Here is a 12,884-nt window from a genome sequence, read left to right on the forward strand (position 1 = left end):
ATTAAGGTGAAAATATTTCTGAACAGATTGCAAAATTGCTGTGTCTTTACATGGTTTACGACTGACTAGCAGAAATGTAGATAGATAATGTGAGACTACACTGACATTAAAAGATGATATTGTATAGACATGGGAATTTTCAGAATTTGAAAAATAAATTATTTTGTAATTTGAGACCTATGGACCTGAGATGAGTTCCGTCATAAAGCATTGTTTGTTAAAAAAAAGAACAAGTTGGTGGGAATTATTGGCTTGGTTATAACAATCCCAAATGTGTCTGAATTAGAAAGGGACTTGACAGCTCATGAGTTTCTTGCTAGATGATACTGCTGCTACTTTTTTTTTTTTCTTCTTACTTTCTATAGGACAAATTACTGTTCTGTGGTAGTCTTGATAAACTCTGGAACAGGTTTTACATTACATCACAGCCAAAATGTAAGATGTATTCTTTAAACTGTCATCCTGGACATATGATTGCATTGCTGATCTCTGTATGAGATTGCCACTGCAGTTAAATCAGCGCTTACTCCTAAAACTAATAAAATCCAACAGAAATTACATCCAGGCCATTTTTTTTTCTTTGTTTTTGCCTAGGTCAAAGAAGTAATCAAAATGACTTGCTAATAAATGTAGAAGAAATGAAGGCTCTTTGTCCTGAGAAGGGCTACGAAGCTGGTGAAGGGTCTGGAACACAATTCTTATGAGAAGCAGCTGAGGGAACTGGGATTGTTTAGTCTGGAGAAGAGGAGGCTCAGGGGAGACCTTATTGCTCTCTACAACTACCTGAAAGGAAGGTGTGGAGAGCTGGAGGTCAGCCTCTTCTTGCAGATGACTAGTGATAGGACAAGAGGGATTGGCCTCAAGTTGTGCCAGGGGAGGAATGGGTTAGAAATTAGGAGAAAATTATTGTGAGAAAGAATGGTTAGGCATTGGAACAGATTGCTCAGGGAGGTGGTGGAATCCCCATCCCTGGGTGTGTTTAAGGAAAGGTTGGACGTGGTGCATAGGGTCATGGTTAAGGGGGTGATATTAGTGGAAGTGTGATGTTTGGGCTAGATGATCTTGGAGGTCTTTTCCAACCTTAATGATTATATGATTCTCCAAGGGATTTTTTCCCCTGTATACATTTTTATAAACTGAATCCTGAAACCTTGTTTTCAGAGTGATAATGATTTTTTTTTTCCTTTTTCAGTTCCATTATGCCCCAAGAAATATGAACTCATAGACAACATTAAGAAGAAAAGACTGCTTGGTTTAAGTACCAAGTTCTCTATTGTTGTTATTGTTAATGCATCATATGCTGTTTCTGTGGAAAGCTCATAATACATCTAAAACTGAATAACTAGACAGAACTGTTCGGCAGCTTATAATTTTATTATGTGTAACATATAAAATGCAGTAGAGTGAAGATGAAATGTTTATTTTGCTGAGAGAAAATACTCAAAATTGGGAAACAAAGCTTTTCCTGTAGAGAGAAGTAACACGAGAGAGATAGAGGAATGAAGACTGGAGGATATTCTGTGACGGTATCAGCTCCTAGCCAAAATGCATCATTTGCACTGCAGCAATATTCTGGCTAACCTTTGAATATTTCCCTTATATGAACAGAGAAATTCAATCTACAATGCTATTGAATAGCAGAAAAGTTTCAATTCAAGGGACAACTTTTAGAGTAGTTCATGTAAAAGCTGTACCCACAGCTCCAGAAACTACTGTTCTAAGGATTACATGTGAAAAGGTGTGTAATATAGAATTGTCATAGAATCATAGAATATCCCAAGATAGAAGGCACCCCAAGGATCATCAAGTTCAACTCCAGGCTCCACACAGTAGTGCCTAAAACTAAACCATATGCCTATGAGTGTTGCCCAAATGCTTCTTGAACTCTGGCAGGCTTGGTGCCCTCTAGACCCTTCAACAATTTTGTAGCCCTCCTCTGAATGCTCCCTAATAGTTTTATGTCCTTCTTAAATCTTGGTGCCCAAAACTGAACACAGAACTTGAGGTGTGGCTGCACCAGCACAGAGTAGAGTGGGATGATCACTTCCCTCAATTGGCTAGCAGTGCTGTGCTTGATGCACTCCAGGATATGTTTGGCCCTTTTGGCTGCCAGGATACTCATATTCAACTTGCCATCAACCAGAACCCTCATATCCCTTTCTGTGGCACTGCTCTCTAGCTTCTCATCCCCTAGTCTGTACAGATAGGGCAGCCCCATCCCTGGTGCAGAATCTAGCACTTGCTCTTGTTAAATTTCATAGTTGGTGATTGCCCAGCCCTCTAATTTGTCAAGATCTTTCTGCATGGCCTCTCTTCCCTTGAGGGAGTCAACATATCCTCCTAATTTATTGTCATTTGCAAACTTAGTATACATTCAAGTCCTACTTCCAGGTCATTTATAAAAAACATTAGAGAGAACTGTCCCTAAAATGGAGCCCTGGGGAACCCCACTAGTGACTGCCAGCCTGATGTAATCCTCTTTACTACAACCCTTTGAGCCTGATCCATTAGCCAATTGTTCACCCATTGTTTTATGTATTTGTCTAGCTCTACGCTGGACATTTTGTTTAGAAGGATACAGTATCAAAAGCTTTATCGAAATCCAAAAAGATCACATCAACTGGCTTTGCTTAGTCAACTAGGTGGGTAATATGTCATAAAAGGAAATTAAGGTAGTTAAGCAGGACTTTCCCTTTGTGAACCCATGTTGACTGTGACCAATGACTGCGTTGTCTTTCAAGTTTTCAATAACTCCCAGAATAATCTCCATAATTTTACCAGTCACTGAAGTAAGACTTGACAGGCTTGTAACTACCAGGGTCCTCTTTCTTATCCTTCTTGAAAACTGGAACATTTGCCAGCTTCCAGTCAACTGGGACCTCTCCAGCTTCCCAAGACTGTTGAAAAACAATTTGGAAAGGTTTTGCAATGATATCAACCAGCTCTTTGAGTATTCTGAGATGAATCCCATCAGGCCCCATAGACTTACATGCATCCAGCTGGAGCAGCGAATCCCCCACAAGCTTGGAGTTGCCTGGGAGCTTATTGTTCCTGCAGCCACAGCCCTCCAATTCAGGGCTCTGATTTTTACTTTTTACCTCTATAAACTTAAAATATCCTAATACAAACCTGACTGCTAAACAATTGTTATCATAACTAAAATGAGCTTATACCAAGACAAATCTCAATTAAATCCTGAGACCCTATCTTGTAAGGTCGCTAAAAAACCTTTTAATAGTAATGGCAAGAAATCATATTTACTGGGCTACAAAAGCCTTCCCTCCAGAAAAAAAACAATATTCCTAGTATGGGAAGTCTTTAGCTAAGAAGTACATTCTCCCTCCATGCAAATTCTAAATTCTGTACCATGTCATAGGTTATGTGATTCACAGAGCTATTATTTGATGGCATAATTCAAATTAGTGGGAAAAAGTTACTTTTCATGAGGGATTCTTAACAACTTTGACTATTTTCTTGAGTACTAAGAAACCAAAAAAACATCATAGTGCTCAGCTCTGCCTTATTACAAAAACCTGTGAACCTTGAATGATGAAGAGTATAAGTATTGAGACTACGAAAATTTATAACTCAAGAAATATATATATGTGACTCACAGAAGAGAGTAATAGCTAAACTGGCTGTTTCAAAGGTTATAAACTATGTCAAGGAAACAACTTTTGAAAAGGCAAAAGCGCTGAATAATCACTGTATCCCATTCACATGAAAGAGTCAATTGGAGACTTATATCTGTTTCCAGTTACCATCTACTATATGAAGTGTGATACATCTTTTGGCAACTTGTAAAAAACAGTACAATTTTTGGTTGAATATAAAAAGTAGAAGGATATAACATCACCAGCGTCATTGCCAATTTTACACCTCTTTGCACATTTTGATTAAAATCTGCCATAGCTTCAGAACTTGACTCTGCTTTCAGAGATAGGACTAAGAGATGCATATATCCAAATTTAAAATGAAAGTAAAAATATATCTGTCAAAAATAATCAGATACTTGACAAGTCAAAAATTCAGTTATACCTAACAAACAATTACAATTTTCTTTCAGCCATGAACTCAAGACATTTTTGTGTGTGTTTAGGTCTAGAAGAAGATTAAGGAAAGAGGAAGCTGTCATACTCTTAATTTACTTACCTAGTACTTTATCTTAGGGTAACGTGAATTTTGTTTAAGAAAGAAAGGATAACGTTTGGTGATTTTTTTGTGTCTGAGCACTAAAAAAAAACCAAACACGCTTGTTTAAAAAGCATATGACATTGCCTTTTCTTGCAGTTTATTGCATTTTTAAAATACTTGTGTGGTTATTTATTTACTTATTTATTTGTTAGTTAGTTTGTTTGTTTGGTTTGGTTTGGTTTTGGTTAAGATTTTAGGTAGGATACTAAATGCTTGTAGACTGTATTTTGTCATATGCACAATAGAGTGAATTCACTTCGGTAAAGGAGGAGAGGGGTTGAGTGGGACATAGTTTTCCCATTAACATAGTAGGGTGGAACATGACAGATCCTGTTTCTAAAATATATGACTATCTAACTCTCTACTCACCCTAGCAGTCCCTTCTCTATCCACACTGTGGTTTTGATCCTTCTTGTATTCCATTATTTATCAATTCATCTCTTTTGAGAATGTCAGAAATATTTAAATGTGTGAAGAAATAAGATGAAAACTTAGTTCAGGTAGGGCTGAATGACCTTATACAAACTGAGTTTATACTTACCTTTTTTGAGGTGTCACAAATTGTATAATTCAGAAAAAAAGACATTTATACATCTTTTGCAGTGCTGATGTGGAAGAGACGTGCATTTTCTTTTCCTTTGGCTACAAAGTATGCCTTCTGCTTTGTGCAACTTTGGATCTAGGACAATATTATGCTGCAGACCTTTAGATTTTGGATACCTCAATGATCCCACAAAATTTTATCTTTAATTTTTATTCTTCTCTCCTTACTCTATCTATTTGGCATTCCCCATGTCAAGTGTCTTCTATACTTCTATACAAAGCAGTCTGGTAGTCTCCACTGTTCTCTACCATACCATATTGTATACCAAATCATTTTTCAAGTTACTGTCTATGCCTGTCACCTTTTTTCTGGTCCCTCAGTTGTTTTGTTTCTTTCTTTTTCCAGTCTTATTGCTCACTTTTCCCATCTTTGCAATCATCTTCCTATTCTCACCTTTGACCTTTGTATTGTTCTGGGCTGCTGTTCAGCCTTGCTTTCTTGCTGTTCTTGGCTCCTGCCATTCAGATGTGTCTTTCCTAATATGCTTGCTGACTGAATTTCAGTAAAGGAAACACAAAGTCCACTGCTCTCAGAGTGTTTCAGCTGCACACTTTGAGTCCAACACCTCTGAAAGGAAACTGCAAACATATCCGAGGCTACCAAGACAAATGCATAAGATGACAGCAGAAATGGAAAATAGTATTGAATGTATATGTGTATATTAATGTATTAATGTATTAATGTGTATATGAATGCCAGGCAATTACTTTTTTTTTTTTTTTTTTTTTTTTTTTTAAGATTTGACAAAATCAAAGTTGAAGCTACCAGAGTTTAGGAGATAAGTGGTAAATCCTGTGCTAAGCCACAGTTTATGATGTTATTTAATTTCTATATTACTACAAAACCATTCTTATACCTAAGTGGATAATCCAATCTGATATGGAAGTGAGTGAGACTTTCTTCTGAAATATACTAAGCAGTATATTAATATTAAGCAGTAGTCTTATACTGGGGATTTTAAAAATTATCATCCACTTTTTCTCAATAGGAGTGTGTGGTCTTCATGGTTTTCATGATCTTTGTTATATGTATTTTTCAGTTTTCTCAGAGTTAAATATTTTAAGTTTATTTTTTCTTGTTTTGGTTACACTGATGAAGTGAATTGCTGTGCTTAGAACCAATTTTTCCCTTGACATGCTTAACCCTTGTAAGATTAACTGCTACTGCACATCTATGATAGGTATTTCTGTCAAAATAATGGTGGCTTTTTTTTTTTTTTTTTTTTTTTTTGCCACAATTGCACTATCGACTATTAGTTAGAAAAAGATAATTTTATAAATGAAAGAAGACTTTATGGTTGTCCTTTTAAGGAGGCTTTGTTTAAATGCAAAATAAATTGCATTAAATGAAACAACATATTTAATTACTAAGCCCTGTTCTCAATCCATTTATTTTAATCTAAATAGCAAATGTTTAACTTGTATCCATTATTTAGTACCAGAAAGAAATCATTCTAAATTAAATCTTTTAATGAAATAAGCCAGAGAGATTCTGCCAGAAGTGTACAAAATTGTATTAACACAAGATTCATAAAATGGCAAAAAGCTTATAAGCATACTGTATCTAATACGTTTTATTGTGTGCTTATGATAGTGATGATGTGAAGCCTTTCAGTTAAAGACTCAAACATCCATTCTTTCACTTGTGCCTTTTATTTCTTAAAGCAACTTTTCAAGTTTTAACCAGTCATTTGTGAAATTGCTTATTAGCATCTGAGTTGCATATTCATGGCTTAACTTTTTCAACTAAGGAACTCAGTAACTCAGGGGGATCTTATCAATGTTTATAATTATCTGAAGGGAGGGTACAAACCAGGCAGAACCAGGCCCTTTTCAGTGGTGCACAGTGACAGGATAAGAGGCAATGGGCACAAACTGGAACACAGAAGATGCCTCCTGAACATCAGGAAACACTTCCTTACTATAAATGTGACAAAACTGGCACAGAGAGGCTGTGGAATCTCCCTCCTTGGAGATCTTCAAAAGCTGCCTGGGCAGGGTCCTGTGCAACCTTCTCTCAGTGGCCCTGCCTCCGCAGGTGAGTTGGACCACATCTGCCAGAGATCCTTCTGTTGTGGTTTAACCTGGCCGGCAGCTAAACACCACACAGCTGTTTGCTCACCCTCCCCCCTCCCTCTCTGGGATGGGGGAGAGAAACGGGAAAGTGAAGCCTGTGAGTTGAGACAAAGACAGTTTATTAAGACAGGATAATAATAATAATAATAATAATAATGATAATAGTATGACTAATAATAATGTGTATGAAACAAGTGATGCACAATGCAATTGCTCACCACCCGCTGACCGATGCCCAGCCTATCCCCGAGCAGCTGCCCCCCCCCACCCCGGCTAGCCACCCCTATATATTGTTCAGCATGACGTCAGATGGTATGGAATACCCCTTTGGCCAGTTTGGGTCAGCTGTCCTGGGTCTGCCCCCTCCCAGCTCCTGCTGCACCCCTATCCTGCCCGCTGGCAGGACAGAGCGAGAAGCTGAAAAGTCCTTGGCTTGGTGTAAGCACTGCTCTGCAACAATTAAAACATCAGCATGTTATCAGCGCTCTTCTCATCCTAATCCAAAACATAGCACCCTACCAGCTACTAGGAGGAAAATTAACTCTGTCCTAACTGAAACCAGGACACCTTCCAACTCCAACCATTCAGTAATTCTCTGAAGCTTTCAGATGCGGGTCAAAGGACAACTCTAACCTTTGGTGGAAGAATCCATAATTCATGAAGCAGAAAGTCCTCCTAAAAATGAATTCACCGTGGACCATCTATGAAAGGAATCTCTCTTTCATCCCACCTACCTAAATGAACTGTAGTGAGGGAAGAAAAATGCAATATATATATAACATATATATATATATATAATTGTATAAATACTTATCAAGTGATTCATTGAGAAAATGTCTATATTTGGCTTAGCAAGCAAGAATGTATTATATGTATTCTGAAAAGCAAAAACAAGCCTGAGTATAGTGATCTACCATGAACACAGAATTACAGTATCGGATTAGGTGGTAAAGGACCTCTTGATATTATCTCATCCAACCCCTCCCTTGCTACAGCAGGGTCAGCCAAAGCAGGTTTTTCAGGATGATATCCAGTCAGGTTTTGAGTATCTCCACAGATGGAGGTTGTTGACTGATGGCTGTTGATCCAGAAAATTGTATTCTTATTTACTCATTGAGACTTACTAATTATAATACTGATGTATGAAAATGAACACAGATTGCTGCATTCCCACATTTTGCTAATTAGAACCCATAACAAAGGGCTATGATCATGTTTTACTGAAAGGGAATCAAAACTTCAAGCAGCCTCATAGGAAGGACTAAAAAAAAAAAGGATGCAAACAAAAATGAACTCACCCTTAGTAACAGTTGAAGCAGAAGTGCTGTCTGTACTTTATTCAACTCTTGGAATTTAGCACTGAATCACTTTTGGCAGAGTTGTTTAAAAAAAAAAAATAAATAAAAAAGACCTTTGTCTTCATATGTGAGCCAGGCTTTTATTTCTTCTAGCAGGTGAAAATAAATGAAGAATACATACACATGATTTTTTAATGTATTTATGATGCTTGCTGGAGTGTTGGCAATATCTGACTCTCTACTGCCTGATATCAATCCTCATTTTCTGGATGAGTTCCTTTAAAAAGTATTAAAAATCCTTCCCCAGCAGCAGCTATTGTCTGCGAATATTGTGGAGGCCACCCTTTCCATATCCTGAGGATAGTGTTAGAAAACAGACCTGATTATACTGAACTAACATTTTTATGACCAGTGTTAATTTTAGCAGGGCCATCTGTGGTTTTAACTGAAGTTATTCTATGCTAATTTTTATGGAGAAACAATTAAGATTAAAAAAAAAAAGACAAAGGACCCCTCTTAAATGTTTTCCCATCAGACTCCAGCAAGACATAGAGAGCTCTTCCTCATCTCTTGCCTTTTTCAATTAGAGGAAACTGAACTGAGGGCTGCTGTTCTGGGTACAATCAGTGGGAATTACTCTGAGATGCTACAGACTTAATAGTAATGCATCAAGGAAGCAGACCTTTCAACATCTAGAAATTTTATGATCAAAGTTCCCTACTAATATGAAAAGTACATGGCTTGAACTAAGATGAAGTTAAATGAGAGGATGATGATTCTTTTCAAAGATACTGTAGGATATTTTGCTCATTGTCATCACAGTTTTATCAGTGTGGCCCTGGATGCTTGCTCTTAAACATTTTCCTAAGCTACTGTAGAGGCAACAAAATCTCAACTATAGAAATCCAATGCATTACTTCAATTAACTAGCTCTCACAGTGATATTCTTTCTAGGGCTGACATGGAAATTACAGAACTCAACGAGAGTGCAGTGCCCCCATAGAAGTAAAGCAGAGAATTTGAAATGCACTCATTTTGATTTAATTATGTAATTCAGTTTTGAATTCTAGTCTCAAGTTTCAAAGGATGAGGAGTCCAAAGATTCCTTTACAGAATCATTGTTCTCTACTTTCCTTTGGAGAGGCTAGAGGCAAGGCTTAAAATACAGGCTACCTCATAAAGAAATGAGGGAGGAGACAGATCTCCACGTGCTTCTCCGTAAGGCAGTTGACTCCAATTATGATCCTTTGGTTTGAATGAGGTGGCTTCAGCCCATAAAGGGTCAGCTGTGTGTTTGCTGATAACTATCACTGTTTCCTTGTGTTTTTTGTATAGTGAAATGGAAGCAGGGTGTTATCAAAATCTGGCCTAAAGCTTTATACGGAATGTGATGCAGCTTTATTCAGAAAAAGTGCCTTGCTGTGAATTTCTTACAGAGAGTTTGTGGAACAACTTGGTCATGCTGATTTATGCTAAAATTGCCCACATAAATATTATTGTCTGTTGTGCCAGGAGTTGCTGGTTCATATTCTCTAAATGGGAATGAGAAAAGAGAAGGATGAAGCAATATGTGGTTTTTGCAATTAGGCCTATTTCATCTGTCTTTTTAACTATGCAAAATCATAAGGAAATAAATCTTTACTAGCAGTTAATGATCAGTTGGTTAGTTGACAGCTGCAGGCAAGTCCAGTGATATAAAAATTACTGTCATTATGAACAGCTTCTAATAGGAAGAATGTTTATTAAAAATGTGAACACATTCTGTTTCAACAGTTATATTAAAATTTGTCTTTTTGTGATGTTTAATAACCAATTTTCTGCGAGAATGACCCAGAATGATATCATATGGACTCTGTATTAAAATTTACTGTTAAAAAAGCCCTATGTCCTGTAACAGGCATAATTAAGCTGCTGTTTAAACAGTATGTGCAATGCATATATAATGTAACAAAATATTAGTTTACAGTCTGTTCTATTTGTCATGTGTTAAAACAGTTGCAAATGGTATTAATGATGGTATTTTAAGATGCAAATCATCCCGAGTACATTATTCTGGCAAAACACTATAGACCAAAAATTAGCTTGAACAGCTCTTGGATATTTTGCAATTAATAAAATGTTGATATAGCAGCAATTTTGTTATTAGCAATTTATATGCACCATGGTAGAGTGCACAGAGAGGAAATACTTCCCTGGTAACCCTAGCGGAATACATGAAGTCCACAGACAAATAGGATGAACTTGGTTTGTCAAGTTGATTTCTACTAAAACTATACACATATATTTTATTGTCTTCTGTGTGTAGTATTGCTGGCGCAGTGTTCCTTAAAAAGCTGGAATGGTGTTTTCCTACATACATAGCAAAAGGTAGGGGAAGTGTTTTTACAGAACACAAAGTGGTTTTGTGGCAAGTAAAAGCTGCTCTTGCACTTCTGAGGCAATGGAGAGGTTTCTTCCTCTGTACCTTCCAGCCTTTTAACAACTTGAAGGTCACCCAGCCGTGATGACTAGAAGGAGAAAAGAGAAAAAATACCTAAGGAGGAAATGATACAAATCACAGTTGCCCAGTGCTGCAATGGAATAGATGTGTGCGTATTACTATATATAACTATCTCTCTATGTACATACACAACCAAGTGATGTGTAAAGATACCATTGGGGAATTAGAGATATCTGTGGTGGGAATGTTTAGGAGACTGACTAAATAGGTCACTTTTGAAACAAAACCTTACTGAAATTGTTTACTAACAACAATTTTCAAGCTAAAGAGCAATTCTTACACACTATTAGCCATTATTACCACATGTATGAAAGTGTTATTCTTTAATAATCATATCCTAAATAAGTGTACAATGTTCTGAAGCTGATGCTGTATAGTTAGCATTGATGGATTCGGTCCTTGATGTTCATCATGGAGGTTAAAGTGATCAGGCTTGAGAGAGAAAAACTTTGATGAAAGAATTAAGAACTGAATTCGGATTATTGTCTTTCTTCTCCATCTTTCCTTGGTCATTATGGCTGCTGTGCACTTCTTGCCTCCTCCCCCTCCAAAGGGCAGTCTCAACAGCTCCCCATGGTGTTTGTTTGGGTTTTGGTTTTGTCAGTCATTCCTCCTGTGTATTCAGCAAGATGTCCTGCCTGTTTGCAGTCCCTTCTGCTTACCTTGTGCTTCATCTTTAAACTTCTGTTACCCAAATGCCTCCTACATGCAGGTACATACCTTTGTTCCTTTTTTGGTCACATTGCTCACAAACTTATTTACGATACTTCCACGTTGTGTTTGGATTTGCCATAATGGTGTTACAAAGTGCGTACGTACTGTTGTTGATAATACTACTTCGGTATGTATATATTTGGATTCAAGGCAAGCTAATTATATCCTGAAGAATAAGCTTCTAATGTAGAATGGAGTAGAATAGAATTTTATAGAATTTTAATACAGTGGAAATTTATAGATATTACAGGTCTCTGCCTTAGCTACAGCAGAGTAGGCCCAAAGTTCGGCAAATCACAGTAGAAAGCTGTCTTGTTTCTCATGGAAGGAGAACTATCAGAGCTATAGCTGACATCTATTTTAAACGGATGGGTCAGAAGTTTTTGGAAGTATGGCAACAATGTGTATGGTCAGTTTAGTTATTTAAGATACTGGATTGACAGGTATGTTGGTAATTTTTTTAAAGGTAAAACTCTTTGGCCACACTATTGTCAACAGTATGTGTATATTCTTCATCTTTTAAATCATGTGTGTGTATATATATATATCTCTATATATCTACTTGTGTATATATATATATACATATATACTTGATTTGTAATACATCAACTAAGGACATTAAGATCTAAGAAAATATCATAAATCTTTATTAAATGATTTTTTTTTTCATCTAGATATTAGCAATTTAAAATGATATTTAATGATAATATTTTCAAGCTGTTTCAAGATAAGAGACTTTTCAAGTAGTTTTTTCAAAAACAAATTGCTCATGCCATGATGGATTTATACAAATGCACAGAAATTATGCAATTACTATTGCAGTGCAGTTATTTAATTTCCATTACTACATGAAGAGCCTTTACAATACAGAAATCCACATGTTTAGATAAGAATTTCTTACTGTTAGTAGAATGCATAGTAACGTGAAGCACTGGTCTGTATTTGAGGTCTTCAAGGAATCAAGAAACACCTTATTACAGGAGGACTGACCTCAGATGGTAGTGTAAGATAAGATTTGACTGTAGCAAGAGCAGGATAAAATGCAATTTGTTGTCACAGGGAGAACAATACACTATGCTAAAATGTTAAATGGTGTATCAAAAAGAAAAAAAAAGTAAATATATGAATAAAATGTTTTAAATAATTTTAAAAATTTCTGAGGTACGATAACAATCTCTTTTGTCTTACAGGAATTCAATTAGGTCCAAAAGAAAAACTGGACATCCCAGTGTTATTCATGCCAGATACAATGAAAATGTATGAGGCTGCGGTGGTAATTCATGTAATGAGGGAAAATGGTGAAAACTGGCCTTATGAGGATTCTGCTGAATTAAGTAAAGACTTAAAGAGGTGATTTATTCTAATAGGAAAAATGTGTAGTTGCAGATACTCAATCTTATCATCATTTTCCCCTTCAGATATCTGTGTGTGGCTCCCAAGGGGAAGCAAGTGTCTGATTTTTGAGGGCAATAGATATCCAACATGAGCTTTTAATGTAC

The 12,884-nt window shown here is 36.6% G+C and overlaps 1 protein-coding gene across 2 annotated transcripts in view; it reads left to right on the forward strand.

The window, feature by feature from the left end:
* The window catches only part of LOC121057126 (cilia- and flagella-associated protein 47-like), a 302,279-nt gene that overhangs the window by 245,624 nt on the left and 43,771 nt on the right, over window positions 1–12,884 (forward strand). For both annotated transcript variants that reach the window (XM_040530883.1, XM_040530892.1), the window contains one exon: window positions 12,576–12,735. In XM_040530883.1, the coding sequence (XP_040386817.1) occupies window positions 12,576–12,735 (160 nt within the window). The remainder of the gene's footprint in view (window positions 1–12,575; window positions 12,736–12,884) is intronic.

This window comes from Cygnus olor, chromosome 1 (genome assembly GCF_009769625.2).
Source record: "Cygnus olor isolate bCygOlo1 chromosome 1, bCygOlo1.pri.v2, whole genome shotgun sequence".
Classification (NCBI taxonomy): domain Eukaryota; kingdom Metazoa; phylum Chordata; class Aves; order Anseriformes; family Anatidae; genus Cygnus; species Cygnus olor.